Below are 16,529 nucleotides of genomic sequence, written 5' to 3'. Positions count from 1 at the left end.
TCATTTTCAAATGTTTATATCTGGTTCAAATTTCCAGATAATTAATCTGTTCAAGGGAGTACTACATGACCCAAGCGATAAGTTTCCAGCCCTCGATTTGTAGCATGGTCTCATGTGAACCTACCCCTTAAAAATAGGAGCATGTGGGGCTTCATCAGCTTTCAGATTACATCTGTGGCTTATTTCCAGAGGAGTAGCTTGCAGTAAAAACAGCAAAGAGTCTTGTGGCACCTTAAAGACTAAAAAAAACTCCTGTGGCATAAACTTCCACGGTTGTGTAAATTGCTTGCAATACTTCCACCCAAAATGGAGAAAGACTTCCTGCCAGAAGTCTCGTGCTTTGTTTTGTAAACAATGCCTTCATCTTTCCAGAGTAACTGAAATCCAGTTAATTGCAACAGCATTAGAACAAGCTCTTATCTCTTGTCAGGCTCTTGCTTGCCCTGAGGCTCAGTCATTAGCAAAGGTTAGTAATGAGTTGTTAATGCATGAAGAATGTCCATCTTCAGTTGCAGAGTTCTGCTGTGAGCAGTTGCTTGTTTTGAAATGTGAAGAGATTGATGTTTTTAGCTCAGGCTACTTGGGATTATGAAGACAGAATTGGAATACAAGCCTTACTCAAGTGTGGTGATGGAGATCTTTTTTTACGTGTACTTTTTGAAGTCTGGTATTCTTATATGCTTAGAGACATGGGCATAGCCAGAGGGGGGCAGGGGGCAGCTGCCCCCCGAAAAAATAAAGTAAGTAAATAAAAAGGCTTAACTAACTGACCAATTGTGTCGCAAATAACTTTGTTCTAACTCCCCAACATAATACCTGCCCCCCCAAACAAATCCTGGCTATCTCCATGTTTAGAGACCCCCCTAGTTTATTATTGGGATGCAGGTGGTGCTGTGGGTTAAACCACAGAGCCTAGGACTTGCTGATCAGAAGGTCGGCGGTTCGAATCCCCGCGATGGGGTGAGCTCCTGGTCCCTGCTCCTGCCAACCTAGCAGTTCAAAAGCACATCAAAGTGCTTCCAGCAGGAAGGTAAACAGTGTTTCTGTGCATTGCTCTGGTTCACCAGAAGCGGCTTAGTCATGCTGGCCACATGACCCGGAAACTGTACGCCGGCTCCCTCAGCCAATAAAGCGAGATGAGTGCCGCAACCCCAGAGGTGGCCACGACTGCACCTAATGGTCAGGGGTCCCTTTACCTTTACCTTTAGTTTATTATTGCCATGTTCTATGGCTGAGCTCTGTCAGGTTGGAAAGCAAGTTTTGGGGAAGAGTACTCAGCAATTCCTGATTTATGTTAAGCATTTAAAATTGGAGATGGGGAACACAGGTACTTTAGGGATTATTATTTTTTCTGGCACTAGCTTCTGTAGACTATATTCCATATCATCAGATGCAGGAACTGTAGTCCATGAAATTTTACATCATAATAAATTTGTAAGTTCTTATGTTGACATATGACTTGTTTTTGGTTGTGTACTAATATGGCTACTCCTCTGGAAACTGTAATTGTAGGTATTCCTGTAAGCTTTTTAAAAAAATTAAGCATTTATCTTTTATCCATTTGAACATGTGGAAGGGTATTAGAGTCCGCCCCCCTTGTGTTTGTTTTCCCCCCTCTTCCTTTTTGTGTGTTTGTGTGTGCTTAAAATAGCTCATCAGAAAGGGAAAATGTGAACTTTTAAGAGTTAATTCGGCACAGAAAAATACAAGAAACCCTTTATTACATAAGGATTTTAAGTGTCTGAGACTGGAATATTTTCTGCATTTTGAAAAGATTCTTTTTAATCAGACATAGTAGGGGACAGGATCTAATGACATATTTTTGTGTTATGCAGTTATTCTGTGTGCCACTTTGAAAGGTGGTTTTACAACCTTTCAATAAATGTAAATAATTGGGTACCCTACTCCAATCTCTTGGAAGCATATATTTATTGTAAGAAGCTTACATTCCTTTTGAGTGTTTTCTTCAGGTAAATTTAGGCTAGTTGAGATCTAGTGGCATAACTGCTGCCCAGCTACCGCCAAACCAGATTCAAGGTTGTTGTATCCATTTATAAAGTTTTGAACAGTTTAGGTGCAGATTATCTTTTGGACCACCTAAACCCGTATATCCCAACTTGATCACTAGGATCATCTGCAGGAGTGTCGTTGGCTGTCCCCTGAGTTGCCAGTGGCAGAACTGGGGGGGATTCAAGGGCGGGGGCAGAAATTTCTGGGCAGGTGCACAGGGAGAGTAAAATGCAGTTCCATTGCACAAAAGGAAGTCATGCACTAATAGAACCACTTTGATAGATACTGCCCATAGTGTTATGTTTTCTATAGTTAATTTTGCACCTAGCCCAGGGGGTATAGTTAAATTCAGAATGTGTGAAAACACTGTGTAGTGTAGTGGCTGGACTTGTATTGGGCAAGGATTCCTGGAAACCCACTTTTAAATCCTCTCTCAGCCTTGAAGCTCCCTGCGTGACCTTGGGCCCTTCACTTTCTTTTAGTTAAATCTACTTCATAGAGTTATTATGACAATAAATGGGGAAAGTACCATATATACTGCCTTAAGCGGCTTGGAGAAAAGGTGGGATAGAAATGTAATGGGAAAGTTATAATTGCTTTTATACTACCGGTTGGCTACAGAAGATTTAAGCAAAGGTTAGCAGAGTGCCAAACCTGAGTAGCTACTCTACTAGTAATTGTAGGCTCTTCATACCTGCCCCCAATTTAAGCATATTTCTGTTGGTAGCGGCAGGACTGGTCTCCTTGCATTTTCTCAGCCTCCTGGTAAGTATTTGATGACCCAAGGGGTTGTTTTTTTCTGGGCAGGGAGGAACCTCCCACTGGTCCCATTGCAACCCTTATACAAATTGCTATGAATATACTCTTTAATTCTTTTTAATATAAATTTTATTTGGTAGCTTAAATATAATCTTGCTATTTTTAAGAGAGTTAATGGATCATTACATTACATAATTCAGTGCAGTTAACAATTAGCTTACATTTTGCAATTAGCTACATACGAGTTATATATATAATATATAGTGTGTGTGTGTGTGTGTGTGTGTTGTGCTTGTTCAGCTTGGTAAAAATGTCTACTTGCATCTCATCACTCTGTTCTGGCCATGAATAACTGATTTAATAACTGATTTTTCTCATCTAGCTTTTCCTTCCACTCCCCTTTCTTTGTGTGTCTTGTCTTTTTTTTGTTTGTAAGCCTCTCCCTCTCTTTCTCTTGATGTGAGCAGCTTTGGAAGACAGTTCAGATAGTAAATGCTTGTGCATTATTATTTGTTCTTAGATAGTTATTCTACCATTCCTCCCAAAGTTGTTCAGGGCAGCATGCACCAAAACAGTAAATACAATATAATTCAATTTAAATAAATAAATAAACAAACAAATAAATCACACAATATTCTAAATACATTTGTGCCAGAGATTTATATAAGGCCATTGTGATACTTGCTCTCTTATCCATGCACAAGAGGAAAGTATCAGCAGATTTGAAAAAAACTGAAGATTTGCAGAAGTGCACTTTTTAAAAGAAGGGGGTGGAACCCAAAATGGCCCAATGAGAAGCTTGCTTGGTGGTTGTGGAATCCTAGCTGGATGAGGGGGGGGGCATAGAAAACCCAGGGGATGTAATTGAGCACCCTGCAAGAGGAAATGACCGGCTGGAATCCTGAACTGGAGCATTCTACAGTGCAACATTTTCTTGAATAAACCACTTGTGATGTTCTGTGTCTGAATTCCTTAGTGGGGAAGTGGGGCAGAGAACAGAGGTTATTTGGAGGAAGTACGTCAGGAGTGTGTTTTCTCTAATAGTGCGCTGGTCTGGGACTCTCCTGCAATGCAGTGAGATTATATGATTGCCTTTCTACAATTTGAGTTTTGTTGTAGACATTATTATGTTGCCTTTGACGGTCAGTGATGGTCAGTAAAATGGGTGTTTTTGGCAGGTGTTAGCGCCAAAGAGCAAATACAGTTGCATAGTAGCTTCAGCTGGTGGCTGAATGTCTACTCTGTGGGTTGTATCCAGTGTTATTCATACTCAGAATAGACCTTTTCAAATTAATGGAGAAAACTAACAAGTCCATTAATTTCAATGGTCTACTCTGAATTAAATTTTGTTATAGACAACCCTGCGGCATTTCAGTTCATCAAATAATTGTGGAAGAATATTTGGGTTGTCCAGTGGTTGTTCAAATAGCCCACATTTTTGAACAACTTGAAAATATTAGTTCATTTCAATTTTGTGTTCTGTCTGCAATACCTGACTTGCACATCAGTCTTTTCCTTAAACATAATCTTTACAAGAATGTTGAGTAAGTAGTAGCGTTGTTCCTATTTACGAAGAACATGTAATTATCTTAGTGGTATGAACCTATTCAAAATATGTAATATATCATGTGAACTATTAACAAAATAGAGAAAAGTTTATTGCCGTGGGAGTCACTGTGCTTTGAATAGGATAGGTTATGAGAATTCTGCATTAAAATTTGCTATAGATTATCCGTACTTTGGAGTATAGTTTGGGTTTTTACTATAGATTATCCAAACATTTGGCTTTATAGAGATTTGAAAAAGTAGCATGAAGATCCTATATTCGCTGATAGTTCCATACCAAATTCTGAAGTGCCAATTACATATGTAGAACATAACTGAGAGCAACTAACAGTGCAATCCTATATCTGTCTACTTGGAACATCCCATTGATTTTCATAAGTGTGGGCTCCCAGGTAAGTGGGTATAGGATTGCTGCATTCAGCTTGCAATATAAAGCACACATTGAAGCGTAGGGTGAACATGAGCCTCAGAATCTCTTTCCTCATTACTGTGTTCACTTTCAAGCTCAGACCAAACTAAGACCAGTTTTAGCTTGGCAGACTAGATGCTGTGCCAAATTCAGACCTGAGGCTGGCCTTACCTTTTACAAGCATAATATGTAGCTAAAATGGTTTAAACAGCCATGTGGATGTAGGAAACCCACATTCAGCACCTCTATACAAGAAGGTAAGAAGAGGCTGCTGTATCAGACCTATGACATATCTAATACAGCAGGCTTCCTCAACCTTGGCCCTCCAGATGCTTTTGGCCTACAACTCCCATGAACCCTAGCTAGCAGGACCAGTGGTCAGGGATGATGGGAATTGTAGTCTCAAAACATTTGGGGGGCCGATGTTGAGGAAGCCTGTAATATAGCATCCTGTTCTTACAGTGGCCAACCAGATGCCCAAGGGAAGCACATAAGCAGGATCTGATCAGACCAGAGGCCTGTTTAGCTCAGACCAGAGGGGCGTAAACTCAGTCATAGAGCATCTGATTTGCATGAAGAAGGCAACAAGTCCAATCCTGACATCTTAAGGTAGTTCTCTGAGAGAGACTCCTGTCTAAAACCCTGGAGACTTGCAGCCAGTGATTGTAGACTGTAGATGGACTAATGATTTGTTTCGGTATAAGGCAGCTTCCTATAGTTCTATCCCTGTGCATTGTTTCCTAGAGTGGCCAAACATATGCCTTTGAGAGGACAGCAAGGCAGACATGAGCACAAAAGCACACTCCCAACTTGTGCTTCTCATCAGTTTAGTGGTGTACTGACTCTGCTACTGGAGGTAACATAGGCATTGTGACTAGTAGCTATTGATAGCCTCATCTTCCACCTATCTGTCCGGGATTCAGAGTTTTAAATTCAAAATCCTCAAGGCAGAGAACAAAAATAATACAGTTGAATATAAACCCCCAGACTTCCAAAAGGTACAGTAAACAGAGTCTAAATGGTAGTCGGTAAAAGCAAACATGTGACAGTTACAAAACCTATTTTAAAAGGGCCTTGTGCAGTCTTTTGTAGGCACCCTCTCTGTAGTGCCTAAAGAATGATAGAACCATTAAAGAGTTTTTTAAATGTGGAAGTCACATGGTGGCTGCTTCCAAACAATACACCTGTACCAGTGAGACCCTGGCATGCTAGCAATGACATTTTGGTGGCATTGACATTTTGTTCTCAATATCTGAAGCTGGGCTTAGCAAGTGAAACAAGTCAAAGGTGTTTATTTTTAGCATGACCAAAATTGAAAGGCCATTTGGCCTATGCACATGTTAAAAGGGGTTTGTCCAGATGGTGTAGAGTCTAGAGAGACTTAGATGCAGATACAGTGAGACGATATCAAGGACAAGACAAGATTCATGTTGCAATGAAAAACAGGGTTTTGAGCTACAGAGGAGTTGTACTAAATATGTGCATGGAGTGAAGGTGCATTGCCAAGAATCTGGTCTATGGCTCATCTAAAGTTGTTAAGTAATATGAAATACAGTGGTACCTCGTGTTACGTACTTAATCCATTCCGGAGGTCTGTTCATAACAGGAAACTGCTCTTAACACGAGGCACACTTTCTCTAATGGCGCCTCCCGCTGCCGCACACCACTGGAGCGCAACTTCCATTCGCATCCCAGGGCAAAAGTTGCAAGAAGTGGCATCTACTTCCAGGTTAGCAGTATGCATAACCTGCAGCATTCGTAAGGGGGACGGTACGTAACACAAGGTACCACTGTAGGGGTATTAAGATCTGTGGATTTTCCTGGTTAAATATGGATACCAATGTCTGTGATAATTCATCACTCTCTGATCCCCGTATCAAGCCCCATATCAGGGCTATACTTCTCTATAATGCTGCATCTCAAGGCAGATAGTGTTCATTGTTTCCTTCTTTACATAGAAAAGCAGCCTTCATCTCAGTAGCATTAATTCTACTAAATTAAGATGTGGCTAACATACTTAATAAATCATGGTAGTCCAACACACGGCCCTCAAGGCATGTCCTTTTGTGGACCTCCAGAGTGCATTCTGGGAAGGTGTCCTGTTGATCTCAGAGGAAAGTGCCAAAGCGCCTTGGCAAGCCTCACAGAGGGGGAGGAGGTGGCCTCAGCCTCTCGGCTGCGTAAAAAGTTTAAGCGGTCGGGGGGTGGCGGGCCAAAGCAGTCTGTCCAGGTTGAGGGGGTAGTGCATGTGTGATGTCACACATGCACAACCGCCACTCCACCCAAATGACCTGTGTCTAGAAAGCCTGGGTGGATGAGCCCTAAGTGAAGAAACAGCAGTTTAGGACAAAGAGAGACATGGAGCAGAGGGAATGAGTTTTGAGTTAAATGTTAGAAGCAGCTTGGATTCAAGGTGTTTTTCTCGGAATCTGATGTGAGGTAGCATAACTGCTGCCTGGTAAGAAGCAAGCAGGCACAATGTTAAGTGTTGTTAGGTTTGTTAAGATGCCACCATTCTTTTGTTTGTTTTGGCTCATGTTTGATAGAGGTTCGTGGGTTCTGTTTTAACTAATTGTAACTGTAGGCTTTTGTTTACAACAACAACAATAATAATAATAATTTTATTATTTATACCAAACTCATCTGGCTGGGTTTCCCCAGCCACTCAACAAATCCCCAAAGAGAAGGCTTCTTACTCTTTTTCTTGCTCTCTTCTTATTTAGTGTGAAACCTTGCTATTGCTCATTCCAAAGCAAATGCAGTTCATTGACCATACTGCAGGTTAGAAGGGGTTGTGACTGGGAGAAAATGGCATATTACAGTGGTACCTCAGGTTAAGTACTTAATTCGTTCCGGAGGTCCGTTCTGAAACTGTTCTTAACCTGAAGCACCACTTTAGCTAATGGGGCATCCCGCTGCTGCCGCACTGCCGGAGCACAATTTCTGTTCTCATCCTGAAGCAAGGTTCTTAACCCAAGGTACTATTTCTGGGTTAGCGGAGTCTGTAACCTGAAGCGTATGTAACCCGAGGTACCACTGTATAGCACTTCAGTGTAACTCACACTGAATACAAGTCAGTCTCTTGAGTTGTTTTCCAAAAATTCTGCAGTGCTAAACAATGGCTGGAAGAAAGTATATCTAGCTGGCTAGAGCCATGAACAAGAACATTCCAACAGAAATTGCAGAGCCCTTATTGGGGGAAATAGCCAACTCATGGAAGTCTGCTTCCTGGAAACCAGGGCCAAGTAGCTCAAAGTATTTTGGCCCTAGGAAACAGGTCACTTTCACTTTCCCAACCTTAAACATTGCTGTTGCAGGTTGAAACATGTTTAAAAATTATGGCTGTGGTATGCAACAATTTCTTAATCTGCACCATGTATACTTACAAGGAATATGCTGGCCTTTTCCTACCATGTGCTATTTTTGTATGCAGTTGTAAACTGTTCTCTTAATTTGTGTGTAGAAGAGGGCCCCCAAGGAAAGGGATGTAGGCTTGTTGAACACAACAGGCTAATGGATTACTTAGAAATGTGGTGCCAGGGCTCCAAATTCAGGTTGATTTTCAGAGGATGGAGATCAAGGAATATTTGATCTATAATCTCAGTTTTGTGGTGTTGCTTTGAATTTCAGTGGAGACACAACATTTATAGTCCTTTTTTTCTAAAATAAGCAGGATTCTGTCAATAATGTAATAAAATAAAATCCTGATGTTAATATTGATGGGTATGATTGTATTGGAGCACATGCAGTCGTGTATGATTTGATCTTTTGGATGGTTGCATCTGTTAAGAGATTCTAATGCAGCTGATGGGAGCCTTTGCCTTGGAGCATAGGTCTGTTTTTTATGGCTGAATAAACCCATCATTATTTCACTTTCTGTGGGCTCTAGGTATTTTATACCAGAAAAATATTAAAATAGTTCTAAAAAACTATTAGAACACAGATGTGACTGCTTTAAATTATTCGGATTGAAGTGCTACAAATTTAAACGTGTATAAAATGAATGCCAATTTTATAGTAAATGATAAAAGGTTAACATGGTATGATTCCACCTCCCCCCCCTCCAAATGCTTAATTGAGATTTTCCATAGGAGAAATCTTGAGGACTAGGCTGAAGTCCTGTGTACCAAAATAACTTGAGTTGTATCCTGTAGCTTCTGTTGTTTCCTATAAGTCTGGAAGGAAGACAGAGAACAGTCACTATTATCACAATTCTATGACATCATAGTGCAAAACAGTTTATGATGCCAGCTTTCCATTCTGGTTCCCTTCCTGTTTTCTGGTATTTTGGAAGTTGGGAGAATGGCAAAGGTTGGTTGAAGGCAACCGGAGCAGGATGGCTGAGGTTAAGAAGCTGGAACAAGGCCTTGAGTTTATGGAGCAGGGGACATTCATATCTTGAATTTTGGTTTGGTTTACAAGGTTACTCCTAAATAGTTGTGGACTGTAGTCATGGGCTGCATTTGAATGTGACACTTAAACCATTGAGTAGTGCTACGTGCATGAACCTTGGGCTTCCTCCTCCCCTCCTTTCCTACAGCATGGTTGTGGGAAGATGATCTGAAACATTCTGTTTTCAACTAATCACAGTTAGTCCTTTTGTCTCAAATCAGGACAAAATGTGGTTTTATTCTGACTTCTTTGGACAAACATAAACATGTTTTTAATCATGTTTATGTGGTTTTATTATATATATTTTACTTTATTTCTAAATCACTTTGGGACTTCTTAGTGGCAAGTGACGTACAAATTTTAATAAACCTGAACAGTAATTAACAGCAACCACAGTTTGTGCTGCTTTGATAAAACAAGCTGTGGTTAGTTGAAAATGAAAGCAGATGCTTCAGAACTACTCTTTTGCAGCCACAGCAGAGTAGGAGGGGAAAGCCCATGAGCCCGTTTTTCATTCATGTAGCGCCAAGCTATAGTTTAGTGTTACGTTTGAATGCAGTCGTTATCTTCTTAACTTCACAGTAATCTTATGAATGGAGACATGGCAGAGCTGACTTTTGAATTTAGAAGTCGGAAGTCCACTGCTGTGTTTAGTGGACTGGTTGTACAGACACACAAATGCACATACCTGGAGGCCTTCCAATGATTTCTAGTGGGGCTAGTGCTTTTTATCTTTCTTATATCTTGCTCTGCAGCTAGAGATGAGCCACAGTGAATTAGTCATGTTTGCTGATGATACCAAATTGTTTAGAGTGGTTAAAATAAAAAGGGGATTGGGTAAATGGGAATTAAAATGGCAAATGAAGTCCAACGTAAGCAGGTGTAAATTTAACGCACATTGAGGCAGGAAAAAACCCTAACTTCATATACATGAATAGGGTCTGAACTGTCAGTGACTAACCAGGAAAGAGATCTCAGGGTCATGGTGAATAACAATGAAAATGCTGACCTATAATGCAGCAGCTGTGAAAAAAAAGTATATTCCATGTTGGAGATCATTTGGAAAAGGATTAAACGTAAAACTGCCAATATCATAATTGCTTTCTGATCTGTGGTGTCAGCACACTTTGAATCATGTTCTGGACTCTGCACCTCAAAAAAGATATTGCAGAGCTGGAAAAGCTTCAGAAAAGGACAATAATAACAATCAAGTGTGCAGAACAATTCTTCTGTATGGAAAAGTTACAGTATTTGAGGCTTTTTAGTTCAGAAAAGTAGTGAAAGGGGAATGTTAGAAAAAGGTTGAGTATAGGGACATGGTAGAGGTGTATGAATTTAGGCACGGTGCGAAGAAAGCAGATAGGGTGGTTCCCCTTCCTTTATTTTATAATACTAGAACCCATGGACACCTAATGAAGCTAAATGTTGGAAGCCCCAGAACAAGCAAAATGAAGTATTTATTCACATAGTGCATATTGAATTTTGCAACCATAAAATATAGTAATAGCCACCAATGTGGGTAGTTTTGAAAAAAGATTAGACAAATTCATAGAGGATAATGCTGTCAATGGCTACTAGTCATGGAGTATATATTACCTCCAGGATCGGAGGAAGTATGCTTCTGAATACTAGTTGCTGGAGATTATGAGAGTGCTGTTCAATTCATGTCATTCTTGTGGGATTGACATTAGCATCTAGTTGACTGCACTGATAACAATATTGTGGCCGGATGAGCATTTGGTCTGATTTAGCATGGCTTTTCTTAAGTTCATAGTAAGGTCTGATTTAGATGATCCTCCAAAGTACTGGTTTACAATTCAGCTTTATGCAAACCATAGTTTGCTGGTTTCGACATTGTAGCAAACTATGGTTAGCAGTAAATGGAAAACCAAAAGTAAAACTGAAGGGAGTTCATATCTGTAGCTCATCCTCACCACCACCAAGCACATGAATCAGGGTTTAAAAGTATTTAGTTTAGTAATGCAAACCAAGAGACAATTGTTGGATTTTGCATATACAATAACACATTGTTCCTTTTTAAATGCTTGATTTTGATAAAGAATACAGTATACACCAAATTTGAATTTTAGCAATAATTTATATACCTATATTGTTGAATTAGATTAATTATTATTTTGTGAGTCTTAAAATTAGTTGTGTTCACTAAAAAAAATGTGTGTGATTGTAATGAAGGTGGGATATTATTCATAACTTATATCTTGACACAAAGGCATTGCTAATCTTCAGATAAATGGAATTTAAACAGGAATGTAGTTGCTATTTTTATGCAGCACTGTATAATGCTACTCAGCCTCTCACCTTTTTCTATTTCCCCCCCCCCCCCCAGTTATATGCAGCTTCCGAGGGCCTGTCCCACAAGGCTTGGTTCTGGAACTGGGAGAAACCGTCCAGATCCTGGAAAAATGTGAAGGTCAGTAAGATGTACTAAAAGTAATTTGGTTATAATGTAGTACCTATCAAACTCTTTGAATTCACTCACATATGAACTTACTTCACCTTTCTTAAACTCCCAACCTAGAGGTACCTGTGAGCATGCCTTGATCTTGTGTATAAGGACATGCATACAGCAAACATCTGTGTAGTGAAATATAACATTTGGAATTGTATGCCCATCTATTAGGCATGCTTACATAATATAAGACTGGAAAAAATAAATAAATAGCAGCAGCACTCCTCCCACATGTATTTGCTTGATCCACTTTCTGGGGGCAAGGGGAAATGGAGAGCTATGGCTGCAGCTGCAGCCACAATTTAGCTTATTTCTGCTTTATATGAAAGTTTCCTGCCACAGCTATTGCATTCAAATGGTTATACTGATGTGATGAATCTAATGCCACATGTTTCTGTGCCACATTATCCTCCAACATCTTTAGAGCCTTTCCTTTCTCTGAAGAGACCCCCTTTGTACAACCCCTAGTGTATAATACGTCTTCTCTCTTGCTGAATCTATTCTACTTGACTGAATGGAGAAAGCTGTAAGCTGCACTGCAGCGAAGCCCTTCTCTCTTTCATTCAGCTCTTCCCCTCCTCCATGCAGCCAAATGGAGAAGAAAAAAGGCAAGATAAGAAAGGGGCAATGCATGAAGTAGTGTTGTAGTGTTTCTGCTTTTTGGCTAGTAGTTCAACCAGAGAGGTGGGTGCTTCATTTGTATTGCACATTCAGATATAGGAGAATCTGTTTTGCCTTTTGCTGTGTTCCTTTGCATCCTCCTGAGACCTAATCTGCTGATTATACAGAATAAAGCAAACTCCAGCTTCTGTAGCTCCTTGTTTTGCAACAGGTAGGGAAAATCCAACTCTTTTGTGTCCTGTTGGAGATCTGCAGACAGACTGACACACACACACACACACAGAGAGAGAGAGAGAGAGAGAGAGAGAGAGAGAGAGGGACAGACAGACAGACAGACAGACAGACAGAGAAGGATGAACCCCACAGTTTGAGAACCTATATTTCAATGACTCATTTGGGAACCATGATTATTCAAATGCTTACTAAAACCTACTCTGACCCACTTTCTAGTATAATGGCTGGAGCATTATTGGTTGTAATCCAGTCAGAAAGGGGGTCACCATGTTTATTAACCATCTGTCTACAAATATTTGAACCCTGGCCTCATTATCTTGTGGTAACAGTGTCTAGCAAGAACCTTGATCAAACTGACTTCAGAAATATATCTAAATTGGTTAGTGAATTATGTTAGATATGTCTATACTGCTATTGCTTCCAGTAACAACTTTCCATATGCTATTGACAAAAGTCTAATAACACATGTTTGCAATAAGCAAAACATGTCTATATTTTCCCCTCCATGCCCTATATATTGAGCTTTTAGTATATTTTGTGGCAAACATTGCAAGCTTTTAGTATCTTAAATGGTGAACTTTTCAAAACAACTTAAGATGGCAGTGCACATCCTATGTGCACTTATTCAGCTTTGAATCAATCCCCTGAGAGTAAACATGGATAGGATTGCACAGTTTTCTTTTTAGTGCATTATTAAATTGGTTGCTAAACTCCTAGAAAAAGGAGCTTAAGGTATACTTGGATAAATCTTCCATTTATCTTTTTAGGTAAATATGCATTTTTGTGAATATATGGAGCAAACCACATGAATTTCTGTTTTGAGTTAAAAGGGTTGTGTTTTAGCTAGTCAGAATTCCAGTTTTCAATTACTTATTAACTGTCAAGAGAGTTTCACAATCAACTCGTATAAATTAGTCATTTTTATTTCTTTATATACGTGTAACCCTTAGACTACCAAAAGCCTGGTTCATAAACTATGAAGGATTTTTGCTGTTTGTGTAATTGTCATCTAGAAAACCTAAGAACCAATTTTGACTGGGTGATTTGCCATGCCACTCACATATCAGGAGTGAATAATGTTTAATTCAACAAAATAAATAAAAGAGAACCACATTTGAATAGTAAAGAACAAAGCCCCTGATGTCCTAGAGTCTCCTATTTTTCATGCAGGTGGATAGCTGCAGCAAACCAGCTGGCAACTTGGTACGCTGAGTGCACTTACCCACTCAGTAATGGGTCAGCTGGTCTGGAACGTGTGCAGCCTGGAGTTGTAAAGGAGCTTTCAGGCTTGCTATTTTATGGCAAAGACACACTTCTACCTGAGCTATCCTGCTCTTGTTACCTTCTCCTTCCTGGTTGTTTGCCCAGATTCTGTTGCTGGCTCTTGAGAAATAGATTGGTTGTCAGCTTCTTGAGTCTTGCCTGAAGAGTGATCTGCTTCTCAATCCAAAAATCTATCTAGTCTTCTCTTGTCAATATATCTCTGATTTCAGTCAGCAACCCTGAAGAAGCCCTGAGACTATTTAAGACAGAGATGGGGAGCTGATTATTTACAGGCTGGCGCCAGCCTGTAAAACCTTTAAACTCCTCAGAGGCCCTGCCTCATTCCCACTCCAGCAGCATTCAACACCTACAGCCTTTTGTGTGCAGCATCACTGCTCAGTCCGTCTCCACCTTTGCCCCTTTGCTTTGCTTTCAGAAGTGCTCTGCATTCTGTACATCGCCTAGGTACTCTCAACAGCACTTGAGCATCCTCAGAAGCACTTTAGCATTTTTGAACCACATGGCATTCTCTGAAGAGCTTGTGCACTTTCCAAAGGACTGTGGTCATCTCTTCTTTTGCCAAGATGATCACCCTTCTGAAGCTCAGTTTAATATCAGAAATTGATAGTGTGAACTGCTGGGGGCTATGGAGGAAGTGGTGGCAAGATAGCAGTGCAAAAATCTGGATGAAGAGATTTAAACTGCATTGTTTTCATTGCCATGAGAGGGGAAGTGAAGTGGGGAACTCCACTCCAACGCTTTCAGAGATGAGAGGGAAGTTGGCTTTTTGGAGAGTTTGTTTGTTTGTTTGTTATACAACATGGGATGTCCTTTTGAATGATTGCAGAGAATCAGAGTATCAGGTAGAAGGAGAATTGAAAATGACTTTCTTTTAGTTGGGCAGGTGGTAGAGTTTGTAAGCTATCAGTCGTCTGCAAAGGCAAAATGAATTTGGGGGGAGGGAGTTTCTGTGACTGATCAGCAACGTCACTTCCATTTGGTCCCACAGGTTGGTTTAGCTATTGAAGGTACCTTAGACTTCTGTCAGGCGGATCCTTCTCTAGAAAGCTGAGTGATATTCCAGACTACCCAATTAAAGTTTTCCATCCAAGATTGCAAATAATTCTTCCTCTTTTAAGCCTATTTTTTGTATTCCTCTCTCTCCAGAGATGGTTTGTGTGCATTATAGTACTTCTTCTTCTAAATGCCCACTACTCAGACTTCTCCCGGCAGCAGTGCTGTTGTGTACAATGTGAAAGGGTAGGTGGGGAAGGACTTTAAGAATTTTATTCATGAAGAAGAGAAGGGATTGAACCTACTACTTGAAGTGACAGGTTAAAACTCTCCTATGTTCAAGCAGATCTAATGGTCAGTTTTTGCAGAGATATATTGCTGGTTCCCTGTTTCCCAGAGAGCCATTGCTGTACACAGTGAGTAGGAGGAGGAGATTTTGACCTTCAACACTGTGGTGGTTTTACCTTCCTCTTAACAATATTTTCATGGTGTGTTTGGTTCTATTTTGCTGTGATACTGGCTTTCTGGCTGGTACTGGAAACATCAAGCATGATGCATAGTTTGGGAAAGTGAGGGAGGCTTTCTGCTATTCACTGAGGGTCCATTTAAGGGCTCTTGGGGTGCTGCTTTGTAAGGAGAGTGTATGGTTCAGTGGTTTACATGCAAAAAGCTCTGATGTCTCCAGGTTGGACTGGGATTCCTGTCTGAAACTCCTGGAAAGTTGCTGTCAATCAGCAGAAAATGTTAAGCCAGATGGACCAGTGGTCTGACTCAATATATGGCAGTTTCCTGTGTTGCTTGGGTTCTGTTGATTTTGGGGCCTGACATGCCCCTGATACACCCAAATTTATGATGGTTACCTATGGTATCTGTCCATCTAGCCCCATCAGAGGAAAAGGTGGAGTAAAAATAATTGATGATGATGATGTAGTGGTAGACCTCACCATCCTCCCACCAATGTTTTCCAACATACTGTCTGGATGGTTTCATCAAACAGTAGTCTGATGCCTGGATCCTCCTATGCCTGCCAAGCTCTGTAAGCTAAAACCAATAGGTTGGGTTAAAATAAACCCAAGGGTTTTAGTTTGTTCTCTAAAAATGTAACAAAAGAAAAGAAAAGAAAGAGTCCAAATATCTTATTAGAGACACTGTCAGAATAAGTTGTGTACTGCCTTGGAATGGTAAGTGAGTAGCAGTAGAGAGTTCTTAATTGCTCTATGTATTTGTTTTTAACTTCAGAAATAATTTAATCTGGCATATTTTGTTGTATTTCAGGATGGTACAGAGGAGTTTCAATAAAGAAACCTAATGTGAAGGTGAGTCTAGATTCTGTTTTAACAAATGCAATACAAATAAACATTTATAAAGTTACATTTATTTATTTATTTATTTATTTATTTATTTATTTATTTATTTATTTAACTAACTAACTAACTAACTAACTACCATGCCTGCCCACACAAACCTATGTTGCCAGAGCCTAAAAAAAGAAAGCTCTGGTAGAGTAGGGAGGGCATTTAAAGAACCTTCATGACTGCCACCCTCCAATCAGCAGGAAATATGGGCAGATTTGAAATTTGAGTTCTCTGCTGGGACAGAGCTCCCAGACTGCCCTTGTTTCTGGATTAGGAAGAATTATCTGTGCTTCCTTCCCCAGAGCCCTACACAGTGCTTGTGCTTTTATTTCCTATTTCTTATCTTTATTCCTCTGATCTTCTCTCCAGCTGCCCTCTAGAGGAGTGAGGGTTTACAAGCACAGGTGAGGTGGAGGTAATTTTGGTCAGCTTTCCT

At 40.2% G+C, this 16,529-nt stretch overlaps 1 protein-coding gene across 13 annotated transcripts in view; it reads left to right on the top strand.

The window, feature by feature from the left end:
• DOCK3 (dedicator of cytokinesis 3) overlaps positions 1 to 16,529 on the top strand; it is a 137,028-nt gene that overhangs the window by 5,871 nt on the left and 114,628 nt on the right. For all 13 annotated transcript variants that reach the window (XM_083429275.1, XM_083429281.1, XM_083429280.1 and 10 more), the window contains exons 2-3: positions 11,484 to 11,567; positions 16,014 to 16,054. In XM_083429275.1, the coding sequence (XP_083285401.1) occupies positions 11,484 to 11,567; positions 16,014 to 16,054 (125 nt within the window). The remainder of the gene's footprint in view (positions 1 to 11,483; positions 11,568 to 16,013; positions 16,055 to 16,529) is intronic.

Source organism: Podarcis tiliguerta (assembly GCF_965153285.1).
Source record: "Podarcis tiliguerta genome assembly, chromosome: 2".
NCBI classification, from domain to species: Eukaryota; Metazoa; Chordata; class Lepidosauria; order Squamata; family Lacertidae; genus Podarcis; species Podarcis tiliguerta.
Note: the sequence above shows the minus strand (reverse complement) of the source record. Positions and strands in the feature narration are given on the sequence as shown.